Source organism: Gallinula chloropus (genome assembly GCF_964237585.1).
Source record: "Gallinula chloropus genome assembly, chromosome: 4".
In the NCBI taxonomy this organism is placed as follows: domain Eukaryota; kingdom Metazoa; phylum Chordata; class Aves; order Gruiformes; family Rallidae; genus Gallinula; species Gallinula chloropus.
Window position 1 is genome coordinate 74,887,783 of NC_140088.1, and position 14,488 is coordinate 74,902,270.

The window sequence follows — 14,488 nt, forward strand, 5'->3', positions numbered from 1 at the left end:
AAAACTTTTGAATGTCTTTGTAAAACAAAACCATTCATAATGAGCAACAACACCTGTATTATGCTATAGGTAGAACCATAGTCTGTTTTTACTTCTGGTCTCTGTTTGACTTCAGTTGTTTTCCTGTAAGCAGCTGTGGGAAGGTCAGAATGGTGGGAGAGAGGCAAGGTGTTCCACCTGAGTGGGTTTCTGGGGAACTCTAACCTTACAGGCTCATCTAAGCAAAGAAGTGAAAGATTCAATTCTTTCACAGTCCAAAGACTTCCGGGGTTTAAAGGATGGTGAAGCAATGGGGGGCGAAGAGACCTTTCCAATGTCCCACTGCAGGCATAGGTGGTGGAGCTGAGAGTGGTTTCACTCCTAGACTGATCTAGCTTTTGCTGTAGTTTGCATGCATTGTATTACTTGGAGTAACACACAGCCCACATCTGCATATTAGGTAACAAGATTCATGATTTCTGCAGTGAGAAACATGAATTACAGTTTCTGAAAGCCATAAAAGCCTTGCTAAAACTATTCACAGCAATGAAAAAAATCCCCACCAATTGCTTTCAGTTCCTTTAATGAAGCAAATTAGTTTTTCCTATCTGGCATCATGGCTGTAGGCTAGACTATTAGATTCTTACCTCAGGCAGCCCATAGATCTCACCCTGATCACATGGGATCACCATAAGGACCACTGTCCTTCCTTGGCTGTGCCTGTATGGATGGCACTCTCATATGGAGTGTCAGGTCTTTAAACAGCTTGCAGATCATGGTATTGACTCCTGTCTCAAGGGCTGTGGGCTAGGAAGAATTGCTACAAGATGCTTAGAATGGACATGCTGTTTTACAGCCCCTTATCCGTGAAACAGTACACTCAAGCTGGTTGTTACTGCCAGAACTGCGCTTGATTTTTGGAAGAGTCAGCTTCTGGATCAGCACCCTAAGGTCACGTACCCATCTCACCTGCTCAAGCTCACATGCATTTCTCTCTCCAGGCGAGCAGCTATCCCCAGGCGGTGCAAACTCTGGGATGTTTTAGCCCCTGTGAACAAGAACATGATATATATTTTTCCTTCTCACTTCTAACAACAGGACCCAAGTACCCAGGTGGTGGCAAGCAGTTTACATCAGTGGAGTTAGAGCAGTTCACACTGTGTGACCTACCCATTTCAGTAAAGATCTGCGAGTTTACCAGGGCTGAGGCTTTACCCCACTGTTCCCATACTGATTAATGACCTGCTGAGGCCATAGTGGTTAATGCTGGCTGGCTTGCTCTTTCCATTTCCAACCCACCCGGCCACCTCTCAACCACGGCATTTCCTTGCAAAGCACAATTGTGAGTAGTGCAGCCTCCTGTTCTGTACAAGTAAGTAATCTGCAAGAACCTTATTTATTCTCTCCTTTCCTGGTGGTTTATGTAGCCTAAGACAGTAACATAACTAAAGCTTAATATCCCATTATAAATAGTGCAGTTATGACTAGGCATTGATACTGCAGGCAGTGGCATTTTTTTTATGATTTAATCTGTGTGTGCAGAAAGTGGACTCCAGGAGTTTCTGAATATTCATGTTATCTCATTCTGTTCCGTATTCTAAATTGTCTCCGTTCTCAGCGGGAGAAATCTTCTTCCTAGCCACATCATTTACACAGTCAAGAGATTTTTATGTTATAGCTAGTCCATAGCAATAGAGAAAAAGTTCCTAGAAGATTGTATTCTAACAATAGCAATTAAGGATGTATTTGTACATAGGATATATATAGTTTTACTGCCATTTTTATTGCGCTTAGAGTTCCCATTCTCCCATCCCCCTTGATGCTCTATTAGATTTATGCACACAGTGAGAAATGCTTCTGATTTAAAGGGTTGACATTTAAATACACAAGGAACAGAACAAAAATATTCTTATCTTGTCAGCAAAATGATAGCTGAGGTACAAAGGGCCACAATCAGGTCTGTACTCCAAAAATAGACACAGAAGCACATGGAGATATGTTGGTGTTCCAGAGGTCAATGCATTGGACATGGATCTGTCCAGGGAAAAAACTAAAGTGAGTCCTCCAGGGCTTTGTCACCTCATTGGAGGTCACACCTGATATGCCCACTTGAGGATAAAGAATACTAAGACCTCCAGTGCTGGGGATCTACACCAAGACAATGGACCTGTGTTTTGTAAAAGGGGCGTGTAGTACCCACCTCCACCTCCTGGGAGCAGTACCCTCTTCAGACATGTTGTAAAATAAAAGATTGCAGAGTTTGGTCACCTATTGTCTACTTAGTCCCTCTGTAAGAGGCTAATGCTTTGTAGGAAGGATGTTTCCTTCTCATCTTCACTCTTCTTGAAGCATAGTTGCACAGTGACCGAAATATTTTTTGTGTTTTCTATACTGAAAGCCAGACTTCCCCTGGGCTCAGGTTACACTACAGTTCTGATACTGGTTGACCAGATTTCAGCAAGTTCTAGAGGCTGGGTTGCACTGAAAGAGGAGAGAAGACAAACTGGGTTGAGGGATTTGCAGTTCTCCTTCACTGGAACAATTACTTGTCAGTTGTTTTTGAGAATGAGGGCCTTTCCTGGGTTAATGTGGGTAGAAATCCAACCTCAGATGTCTCTTTTAGATAAATGGAGGCCCTCAAGGCTCATCTCCAGAAAGCAATTCAGGGAGAAAACAAAACCTCTTTCTTAGTAGAATGGATTTTGTTAGAACTCTCCCTCTCCACTCTGCCTTCTTTTTTGTAAAACAAATATTATCTGAAACACATAATTTACTTCTGCACAAGATTTACCAATTCCTTTACCCTACACCTGGAAGGGATAGTTGAGGTTTGGTGACTGATGCTGCAGAGATACTAATGGGAGCAGAGTTTACAGATCTTTTCTATATACCTCCTGCAAAGATTGTGCCCCCAGGGGTGTTTGAAATTCCCACCACTGGAGTGATAGGTTTTATTTTTAATCTGTCCAATTTTGGGTCTAAGCATATTTGACAGAGACATCTTTTTATATATTGCAATGCAGTGCAAGGCTGAGAGTGCTGGGCCTGTTTAGCTTGGGGAAGAGAAGACTGGGAAGGGATCTGATCAGTGCGTATAAATATCTAAAGGGTAGATGTCAAGAGGATGGACCCAGACTCTTTTAAGTGATGCTCAGCAACAGGACAAGGGGCAATGGGCACCAACTGGAACACTGGAAGTCCCATCTCAACATGAGGATAAACTTGAGCACTGGGACAGGCTGCCCAGAGAGGCTGGGGAGTCTCCTTCTCTGAAAATACTCAAAACCTGTGATTCTGTACAGCCGGCTCTAGGTGATCCTGCTTTAGCAGGGGGACTGGACTAGATGATCTCCAGAGGTCTCTTCCAACCCCTACTGCTCTGTGATTCTGTGATGTGACTTTTTGAAGCATGGCTGATTTACTGCTAAGAATGCATACTGCTGCCATAGTGAAAAGGAAAAAGAAAGCCATTCTTATTGCTGAAATTCAGACATCTGTGAAAGCTTTCCTCATTTGAGCAGTGATGGCAATTTCTTATTTATCAGCTTCTGTTGTCTAGTTGCAACCCAGGCAGGCTACCAGAAGGATCAAAACAGAACTGAGAAAACAGCATAGAACTGTGAAAAATATATTTTACCTCCAAGTCTGTGAATTTTGTAAGATTCACGCTAAAACGCAGCACTTCAGTAAATATTTTTTAACTGTGATTTAAAATTAGGGATTGCTTAAATACTTTGACTCCTGAGAGGCTTAAAATACTGAGGCTGGCAGCAGAACTGTTCCATTTGCTTAGGTTATAGTTCTTTAGGTTGTGCATTTTTTTGCTTTGTGTTTTTATAGCTCCCCCCATGACTTTGATTCCACACAGGTCTGTGATACAATCACAGATAAAAATGGGGAGAAGTTATAGCAGCCTTCCAGTACCTGAAAAGGACCTATGAGAAAGACATAGAGGGAATGTTTACAAGGGCATGGAGTGACAGGAAAAGGGATAATGGCCTTAAACTGAAGGACAGTAGATTTAGATTAGATTCAAGGAAGGCACTTTTTACAGTCAGGGTGGTGAGGTCCTGGAACAGGTTGCCAAGAGAGGTGGTAGATGCTCCCTCCCAGGCAGTGTTCAAGGCCAGGTTGGATGGGGCTTTAGGCAATCTGGTGTAGTTGAGGCTGTCCCTGCCCATGGCAGGGGCATTGGAACTTGATGATTTTTAAGGTCCCTTCCAACCCAAACCATTCTGATTCTATAGTGCTCTCTGATCTGAATTACCAGTTCAATAGACTTCTGCTGATATAAACCAGAGCTAACTGAAAAATAGAAATGTATTTAATAGGTTTAAGTTTACATTATACATGTTTTTTCTGGAACAATTTCAAATTTTCCAATTAAATAGGATTCTGCTCAATTTAGAAATGTATAGATTAATACTTATTTAAATTCAAGAATATTTTTGAAATCTGAAAATCCACACGTTCACTGAGTGATTGGACTGTTCCCTTCTGTCTGGCAAACAAAATAATCACTAAGTTAGACATTGTGGACAATGAACAAGAAGCCAAGAAATCCAAGTTTGAAGCTTTCTGGTTATGTATGTATGGCATGTGTACATAGTGCAGGCTGCACTGAATAACGAGGTGTGCCTGTTCTGTCAGAGGGAAGGCAGCATTTTGGTCAGTGTGGTCGGCTCTTACTCTCACAGTGCCTGTATACTGAAGTTTTTCTGCTCTGTGGGTGAGTGGTGAATAGGGGAGGATCAGTTTGCTCTGACAGTGACTGGCAGAGTTCATTCAGTTGGTTCTGTAAATGTGGAAAAATCCCATGAAGTCTGTGGGATGAGTGTGATATGAAACATTTTATGAATATTGATGGGTTTGCATCCAAACTGCTGAAGACTCATTTTCTATACCTTCCTTATACCAAGGTCAGCTTTGGGTTTGCCATGGGGAAAAACTTAAGATATTTTCCCTACTTTGGGAATAGGAAGAAGAGACTTCAATAAAGGCTTATAACTTCTCAATAGGATATAGAAGTGCAGTCAATTAGAATAGAATGGGAAGTCTGTGAGTCCCAGCAAACTAGCAGGCCAGTGTGAAGATGGTAAAAAGCTCATATGATCATTGCTTAGAAAGGAATTTGAGACCAAGATAAGAGAGAGAGATGAGGATCCGTGAGACTTATCAGTGGATAATGTCACTGAACACAGAGCTTGCATATTTTGTAACCAATTCAAATAGAGTTAGTTGTGGGACTGGACCCTACAAATTGAGTAAGATTTTTCATGGAACTGTGGCTATCTGGAAAATTTAGCAGCAGTGCCAAATAAGCAAAACATGTGACTCTCTAAATCTGTGAGTGGCTTGAGAATAACAACAAAGTGCCAAAGAGGGAGAAATCCCCAAATAGATTTTAAAATATTTTTTCATTGCTAAAACTCTTGGATCAATAGATAATTTAATCACAGAAGATGATCTTCAAGAAAAAAAAGTAGTCACTATTTCCTATTCGGCCTGTTTCCCAGATAGAATTATGTGTAATACAAAGCATCTCTGTTTTACAGCTAGCAGTTTGTTCTTGGCAGACGTTTCTGCTTGAACACGTAATATTACACACAGTTAAGTGTTGCTCTACCTTGGTAGAGCTGGCCAAGCCTTGAGCTGATCCCAGTCAAATGCCATGAACTTTCAGAATGTTCTAACCTTTCACAAAGGCGAACTACACACACAAGATTGGTCTTATTCTTCATTTAATTACGTCTAATAGTTTTCAACCTCCAGGGTTATCAGGAGGGAACAGCTTGCATTTGCCTGATTTCTTGCCATGGTTTTATATTGTTTGTGCCTCTCCTTGGGCCACATGCACTTTTGGCTCTTTGTTACTGCCCAGTGGCAGTGTGAAGTCGACTGATAAGGGAAGAGGAGACCTCTGAAACTGCCCAACTGGCTGATTGGGATTCCTCAGACACTGCTTCTAATAAGGCAAACAGTGTTGCAATAATTTCTCTTGGTCTCAGCAACAAATGTCACAAGCTGACGATGAACCATGCCAGCATGTCAATTTTTCAGGTGTCAAGGGGAGTTAGGGAGCTACTAGGAAAATTAATTGTGAGGGGTGAACGTTTTAGTTGCTGTTGAGCACAGTGCAGGCTGCAGGATCTATGCATAAGTGTTTGTAATAATATCCTCGAGTTTTTACTGTTGCAAACACAAAAAAAGGTAAAGGGAATTCAGTAAGCATGAACAGAATGAGTTGCTTCTTTCAGTTATATACAACTTTATGCTTAAACCTTTCTTGCTACTTAAAGGAAGAAAGAGCTGTATGGTGCTGATTAAGTGTAGACTCTTTCGTATTTGTATTCAGAGTAACTAGGAAGGTTGTCAGTTTGTCAATCTAGGCAAATTTGAGAAGTTTTAGTCACTCTAGAACGTGTAAGCCTGACAAAATTATATTGCATGGGGAACTTTTGCTCAACCCCACACCAGGGATAAGAGCACAGAGGAGAGTGAAACAGAAGGTGAACCAGTATTTTGGAGGACCAAGTGCCCTTCTGTCAGACTTTGCCTGACTTGCTGACTTGTCTGGTGACCTTGACAAGTCACTGAATTTTCTCTGTATCTCAGTTTCCAGTTCTGTAGCAAACCCCCCCACCCCCACCCAATATTTTCGTCTTTGCAAAGTGTCTTCAGGCTTCTAGACCAAAACCACTGTGGAAGAGCTAGTTGAGGTTACTGCTAATGCCCAAGTCTTTAAAAGTACCATTTCATTTATCTAGCTACATAGCAGAAAATATGTGTAAATTTTAAAATGAAATTTGATTTTAAAAATTTTAAAATGACACATTATTGGCCAGATTTCAAAATGCTGTCAAAGCCCCATAAAGATCTGGCACCAAATCTGAACTCACATTGTGTTTGATTACAAACAGAACTTGAGTGCTTTGCTGAACATGTACAGGTACAGACATATATAACATGCAGATACGCATGTGCGTAAGAAGAGCATTTGTTAATTTGCAGTAATTTTCCATTTTGGGAAAGAAACATGCAAAGGCTTGTGTTTTAAGGGGAGTATAAAGTGGTCTGATGGCAAACAAGAGGTTTCAGACTGCTCAGTCTTAGGAAAGAGTGGAGGAAGCTGGGATTTTACCTCTCTTTTCCCACGAAGGGAGCACAGGTTTGGCTCAGGGAGAAAAAGCATCTATCACTGTTCAGTCCCCAGCTCTGGAAGTTGTCCTGAGTCAGCTGCAATTTGCCTATAAAATCCTACAGAAAATCCATCTCTATCTCTGGTATTTGCAGTAAATATTGAGCTGCAGCATGAAATACACCTGGATGCCGAGTTACTGCAAAATCTGCCCAGATAAGGGAAGTTTCAGGTGCAAATGCTATCGGAGTTTTGTAGAATGAATGAGCCAGTTCCATGAGAACTGGAACAAAAATAATTGAATACTCAAGCACCCCTTAAGAACTGTGCTACTTGATGCAAAGCTGCTGTTCCTGAGGATTTTTGCAAACATGAAGATACAAAAATTTTTAAAAAGTGAAGATTTAGAGATGCTAAAACTATGCCATTATCATCCCCAGGTTACTAAATGGACTTTAATGAGGAAGCAAAGCATATGAAGTGGAAATTAGTCCAGAAATTAATAATGACTCTTAATGATCATTAGCTCAAGAGCACTTAGGTTTGGGATTGCAAAAAAGAGTCTAAGGTAGTTAGATGCTAAATTTTATGTGATCTGTGGACTTGGGATGGTTTGACTGCCTGTTTCTCTTGGGTTTCTCAGAAATCCTGGCTGCTCTCTATATACTCACACAGTGTAATAGTTGGTCTGTCTAAGTTCAGTAGATCCTCCTCTTATTGTGGTACATTCTGTCTCAGTCTGACCCTGGCTCAGACTGGCAACTAGTCCCTTTGTCTCACATTTATCAGAGAAAGCAAGCTCGGCCCACTAGGTAATTTATACACTGCAGCTGCTTGTCCAAAGTTCCTCGGGACACACTTGAGCTATTTTGTATCTCTTGCTGTGCCCAGAGCTTCAGGCAATGACCCAAAATCATTGTCCCAGCTGCAGGTATTATCCTCACGCTACTCCCTCTGCTTCCCCTACTTGAACCTAGGCGTCCCATTGGCAATGGAAGAGAAGACACTGTGATCAGCACCAATGAACTGGGAAACTTCCCCTACATGGCATGGAAAGAACTGTGGGAAGGGATCAGTACGGAAAAGGCTGTATGGCCTTTCCTCAGCTCTGCTCTGCAGTTTGTCATAAATGAGATAATGTGAGGCAGTGCCAGAAGGCAACATGATACAAGATAGTGTGTGTGTTGTGTGGTATTACAGAAAGGGCATGTCATAAACACGGATTGCTAATCCGTGGGCTGTTCATCTATAAAGGTTCTGTTGGGCTTTTTTTCAGACTCCCTCCACTCCACCCTTTCTGTTTATAGCTTCCTGTTGTTCTTGTCTGCCTTTTCCCAACCAGTATACATGGTACAATTCACTCACATAAAAAAAAAAAAAAAAAAAAATCTTTCCATTCCCTGTAGTAATCCTGTTTGGATGGTTTCAAGCTCTAAGCCTGCTGCCCCTACCTGCCAGAAAATTCACCTCACATTCCCTGGAATAACTTTAAAGAGCACCTTTCACCTCTGCTGTATTCATATCTCCCTAAATATACTCTCTGCCTCATGAAGTCTGGGATTACTATTCCTGACCTGGTTATTAACTCAGTTCAGTAAGGTCTTACCGGTGTGATCTTCTGAACAGGGATAAAAGAAGCAGGTATAATGTGATTCATGTCAGATGAGTTGTCTTGCTGCTTTGTGTATTAGATATCCTGTACTGTTTTTCCATTTGTCTCATCATCTCTTGAATGATGGAGATGCCTACATGAGCTTTCTTTTGACATATTTCAGATCTCCATTTTGTTGTTTATGTAGTGGATGTTTCCAGTTTAAGTATTACTGAGTCAGGTTTCCAAGGACCTGATAATTAAGACAGCTAAAGAAGCTTGAGTTTAGCACCCTGTATGGAGCTCATGCCTGGGAGAGGTTGGATTCAAGAACAGCATTTTCGCTATGCCACTGAGAATCAGAGATATATAGAGTGTATAGTACCAGACACTGGAGAGAAGGAATTTAAGAGAACCGATCACTGTGCAAGGTATAAAATACAGTGTACAGATATGGAATAAAAGGGCCAATCTCCTGTTTTCTTTCTTCAGGGAGTTAATGATGAACTCCAATGTTAAATTCTGTTGAGCTATATATACTGTAATAGAGATATAATGTTCCTCCAGGAAAAGATATTTGTGTTTACCTTGGACCACCATATTTGACTGCACCAAATACACACACACACACACAAAAAACCAAACCCAAACCCCCAAACTAGGCAGGGACACAAGATGGAAAAGACAAAGTAATTTTGTTCTGAATATTGGATGGTTTCTACATTTTCACAGAAGAAAAATGCTCTGTTTTTTAAATGGTCACCTTTTTGGTTTTTACAAAACCATATTTCTTTTGTCCAAAAAGCACAAGATACAAAGTTATTAAAGGATTCTGTTTAAAAGTTGATTATTATTTTTCCAGGATATTTCACCAGGAACTGTTATCTTAGTAATTTCCTAGTTTTTTTGATCATCTGTAAAAATGATGGGTTGAACTGACAACTAACTCCCCAAGCCCAGCAGTTAGTCAGCTATAGGATGAGTCTGAAGCTATACTTAGGTATGCTTAATTGCATATATTAATTGGTAATCAATAGTAAAATAACGACACTTGCCTTTGATTGCCAATGGCTAAAGCCGATCGTAATCTGCCAAGCAGATGACAAAAGCTGGCAGTTACGGGTCTATTTTATGGTGCACCTCAACTTACAGTGGCCTGCCCAGACCATATTGTCTGCACCTCCATCTCCTATACCACTGTCTGTGTTTAGTGTATTAGGTTTTAATAGTGGAGGCTGTGTCCAACAGTGTTTACAGAGTGCCTAACGCAGTGGGCTCACAGATAGGAATAAACCCATACCACTTGCAATTCAAACCTCTAAGAAGCCCTTGGCTGTGGTGTGTTCCACAACAATGTGGGCTTACAGACACTCTTTGATTAGATGTTTTCATATATTTATACACAACCTCCCTTGGGATCACGCAGAGTCTATATGGAGCACAGAAATCATGGTGTCACATGGAAAAAAAGAGAATTTGATGTTTCCCGGGTAAAGTACGCTTACATCTGTTACTTTTGGAAACAGTTCTGCTATGAAAAGCTGAAATTCCAAAGTTTCCCCCTTGTAACAGAGCAGAAGAAATGGTACTGGAAGTCCCAAATGAAGGAAACCTAGCTGCAGAGTATTTCTGCAGGATAACCTTTCCATTTCAAAGCTCTTCTGAAGAGCAATTAGAGGAACAACACACTGGGGGTTGTACTGCCTGCCAAATACTATTTTTAAGAAAGGCAGTCTAAATTCAATGTTGCTTCCTTAAAGTACAGGTATTTATCCATTACCATCCTATAGCAGTGCAAACAGACACAGTAAGGCCAGATGGCCTGTTAGCTATGAACTTTTACCCCTTAAGCAACTTGTTATGATTTGCCAGTAGCTGGTTCTTGTAAACTCGTAGTACTACACCATTTCCAGTTTATTCTGAGATTCATTCCAGTGGGGACAGATGATCAAATCCAAACCTCACATCACTCTAACCAGTTTTTACTTCCTCCAGCTGTTTGTGGCTTAAGAGTGTGCTCTAACAAAAAGCAATACAGGTGGTACTAAACCAGAGCCAGAAGGTAAAACCAAGGGTGGTTCATGGCGTCAGGATAACTCCCCCTTCTCTCTGCACCCCCATATCTCCTCTCAGCTCTCTGTGGCTAACAGGAGTGACAGTGGGGAGATAAAATTATTTGGTTTTGGTTTAGAGGGTAACTTATTTGTCCAGTTGGCCCACTGCAGGCTAGTTCTGCTGATACCTGCACAGGGAGAAGTCCCACTTGGCCACTGAACAAGAGCTCAAAGTGCCATATGTCAGGCAGGCAGGGGCCTGCTGTTCCACTCACCACCATATTTCAAGGAAAGATCCCTCCCTTCCAAATGTCTCTGCTAGCAACCAGGATTCAAAGCTGTGTTTGTTTCTGTCATGCTTGGTTGGTTTTTAACTGGTGTATCACTTAATTGCAAAAAGCACTGGCAGAAACCAAGCTGCCTTCAGCTTTTGGGCCTAGATTTTCTGTTATTTAGATTCCAAATAGGCACATCTGATGGCACAGCCGAAAGTATAAAGAGGAGATGGCTGTGATTTCGACTGCTTTCCACGAGGCCTTCCTGACTGGGTTAACACAGAAACCACTCTCTGGTTTCCTAGAGGAAATTGCTCCTTTGCTGAACAGACAGCAGAAAAAAATCTATGAGTCATTTATGTCCTCAGAATGAAACCAAAATGACATTGGAAGGACGCATTGTGGATAGGGGTATGCTTTTTCTCATGCCTTTACTAGTACAATTTCCCACTCTGATACAGCTATTTTCTTCTTAATTTCTAGTTTTTTCTAACAGAATACACCGGGCCTCTCCTAATATACCTGCTCTTTTACATTCGTCTCTCGACCATCTATGACCAAGTGGAAAGTACGAGGAACTTCCGCCACCCAGTGGTTCAGTAAGTGACACTTCGGTGACAGGTATTTCCCAGAGGACAAGGAGCCAGAGGGATGGAGGCTGCCTTTCCAGGGCTGCGGAGGTGGCAGGGTGTGAGGAGACAGCAGGCCTGGCTTCAGACTCAGTGGAAGTTTCAGACTGTTCTCACCAATAGTGGTTTGGCATTTTTAGCAGCCTGGGCAAAAATGGGATCCCAGCCATAGTGGTCACTGCACCTGGTTGCAGTGTGGGAGATGTAGTACTTTCCCCAAGTGGTTTGCACTCTGGACACACAGCCTGAAGGTAAAGTAATAAACACAGCAGGTAGTAACGCAAAGTCATGGTTGACAAAGAAAAGAGGACAGGACTTCAGGTATCCCACTCCCAGTCTTTTTACATCTCATAAAGTGAGTTGCATCAGCATCCAGCACTGAAGACAACTACGGCCCCCCCCACCCCCACCCCCCCACCCCGCCAGCTTGCACCTGGGCACAGCAAGGAGGAATTTCAAGAGGTCTGCTGGTCATGAGTCAGGACAAGAAACTCAAAAGAGGCACTGCAGGAATTCAGAACTGGCAATCTGATTTTTGAAACTCAGCTCTTCAAACTACAGTTGTTTCCCAGGGCTGTGCACAGCACATTTGAGTGACTGAAGTGACAAAGCAAAGTTATGAACAAATAAACAAATAACATAAAAAGTATGAAACTGTTACAGAACAGTGAAGAGTTCAGGTTATATCTAGCTGTAACAGAAACAAGTTAGAGGGGCCCACAGATAAGTGTAAACCAGACAGCTTTGCTCCTCTCCATCACCAGAACAGTAGTGCTAACAAGGAAACTTGGCGTTCCCCAATATAGCACAGTAGGAGCTGACCACAAGGAAAGGCATCAGGCTAATCTGCTACAACTCCAGACTGTGCCAAGAAGCAAGGAAGAAAGGACAGCCAGCCAAGATAGCTTTTTATGACCTCTGACAGCCCCTGCCATTCCCAAGCTTTTTGAATGGCTCTGGAAGAAACAAAGCAGGCATGATCAATGGGAGGGATTAAGAGCTGTTACAGACAAAAAAGTGGCAAGCAGCTATACAAAATAACTGCCAGGAAGGTTCAAGGTGCTGCCACCACCAACTGTACCCAGCCACAGGGTGGTGGTTAGTGCATCAGGCTGGCTGGGAAATCTCAGTCTTAAGGAACTTATTTTATATCAGTATGATTGTCCCCATTCTGGGGGATTGGTGCCTGGCAGAGGTGTTGAACATGATAAGGGAAAGCCTGTTGGCTGCATAAATTGAAGCACTGGAAGTGGGAGGGCACACAGGGACTTAGGACCCTTGAGTAACTATACAGCTTTCCCACAGTAATTTTTCCACACTATGACTGCAGAATCAAGGGAGGTGGTATACAACAGGGAAACAGAGTGAGTAATAAAACCATTTACAGATGGAGAAACAGAGACTTGGGAAACATTAAGGGAGTTAGTGGAGCTGGGAATGAGAACACAGAATAGTTGAATTCAAATCCAGAGCTACAAGAAGCTTGCCTTCTTTCTCTTGCTCATATACTTAGAGGGACAGTTTCTGGTAGCACAGAAGAGGCAGCAACACCTTTACCTTTTTTAAGTGGGCATGGGGTGTGCAGAATCCTTCCACTGACCACTCCTTAAGGGGTTCATCTGAGGTCCTCATCCTGAGACAAATTAATTTTCAAATTCCCAGCAAAGCTGGAAGTTTGCTCCAGACTTTGGATAACTCATTAATTGTTTGAAATTTTCTTAGCTCAACTCTCTCTGGTTTAATTACTTTGAAATTGTTTAATCTTTGACTCTGGCTACCATACAAGATGCATAATAAAAATATTTGAGATTTCACATGCTGAAAACCACTTTTCATTTGTGTCTTATAATTGGTTTGCAGGGAGACAAGCTCGGGTAGTATGCTAAATGTAACCAAGATAAAATGCCACCAGGAATCACTCTTGACATTTGTTTCTGAAACTCAATCTCTATGAGCTGCAACTCATTCTTGGAAGCAAATCAGCAACGCCTGTTATTGTTTCATAATCTTCCTCAAAAGAGAATCAGTATAATAATTTCTACAACAATTACATCATTTCTTTGTAACAGGCAACAAAAAAGCCATCAGAATGGATTAACTTTGCAACAAAATCTCATTTTGGGACCTCAAGGAAATGAAATACAAACTACCTCCATGTAGCTACTTGGGTTGGCAAAGGACAAGGAAACCATTCAGAAGATATTCAGAATGTTGTTAAATGTCAGGCACATGCTACAGGAGCATTAAGGTGGCCTTAAATGTGGGAGATGTCTCTTGGAAAAGCACAGCAGACGCCTGCTTGTATACACAGCTGTCCTGTTTTAATGCCTTGTCAGGGCTATGTATCACATTCTATGCTTGAGGAGCTCTTTTTAATTCAAGGTTAGTAAAAATAAGATGCTTCCCTGCAAAATGAAAGCAACTTTGTATAACACTGAAAATGATTCCATTAATCTTTGGATCCAGATGCTCCAATTAAGACAATATCTTAAATCCCACAAGTTCACTATGACTCTGCAGTTTTGGAATATTAGTCCTTATTCCTTTTGTGACATTAAACTGTGAAGTAATAAAAAGCAAATTTTCACTTACCTAAACTTCCTTTTTTCCCCCCCTCTCCTCTCCTTACAGCTTGGCCTGCTTCTGTCACTGTTTACACTACATCAGACATCTTCTGGAGACGTTATTTGTTCACAAGTTTTCGGGCGGGCACACTCCTCTGAAAAATATGATAAAGGTGACAATATGTTTATCATTTTGTGTAAGAAAAAATATCCTCATATCAAAGCAGCCCTTGAAAGAAGACAGGAAAATAAAAAATA

General features: G+C 41.6%; 1 protein-coding gene across 1 annotated transcript in view; it reads left to right on the plus strand.

The window, feature by feature from the left end:
• Nucleotides 1–14,488, plus strand: part of TECRL (trans-2,3-enoyl-CoA reductase like) — a gene marked incomplete at its 5' end in the record, with an annotated part of 64,059 nt that overhangs the window by 38,370 nt on the left and 11,201 nt on the right. The window contains 2 exons of the mRNA XM_084262980.1: nucleotides 11,521–11,636; nucleotides 14,298–14,403. Coding sequence (XP_084119106.1) covers nucleotides 11,521–11,636; nucleotides 14,298–14,403 — 222 coding nt within the window. The remainder of the gene's footprint in view (nucleotides 1–11,520; nucleotides 11,637–14,297; nucleotides 14,404–14,488) is intronic.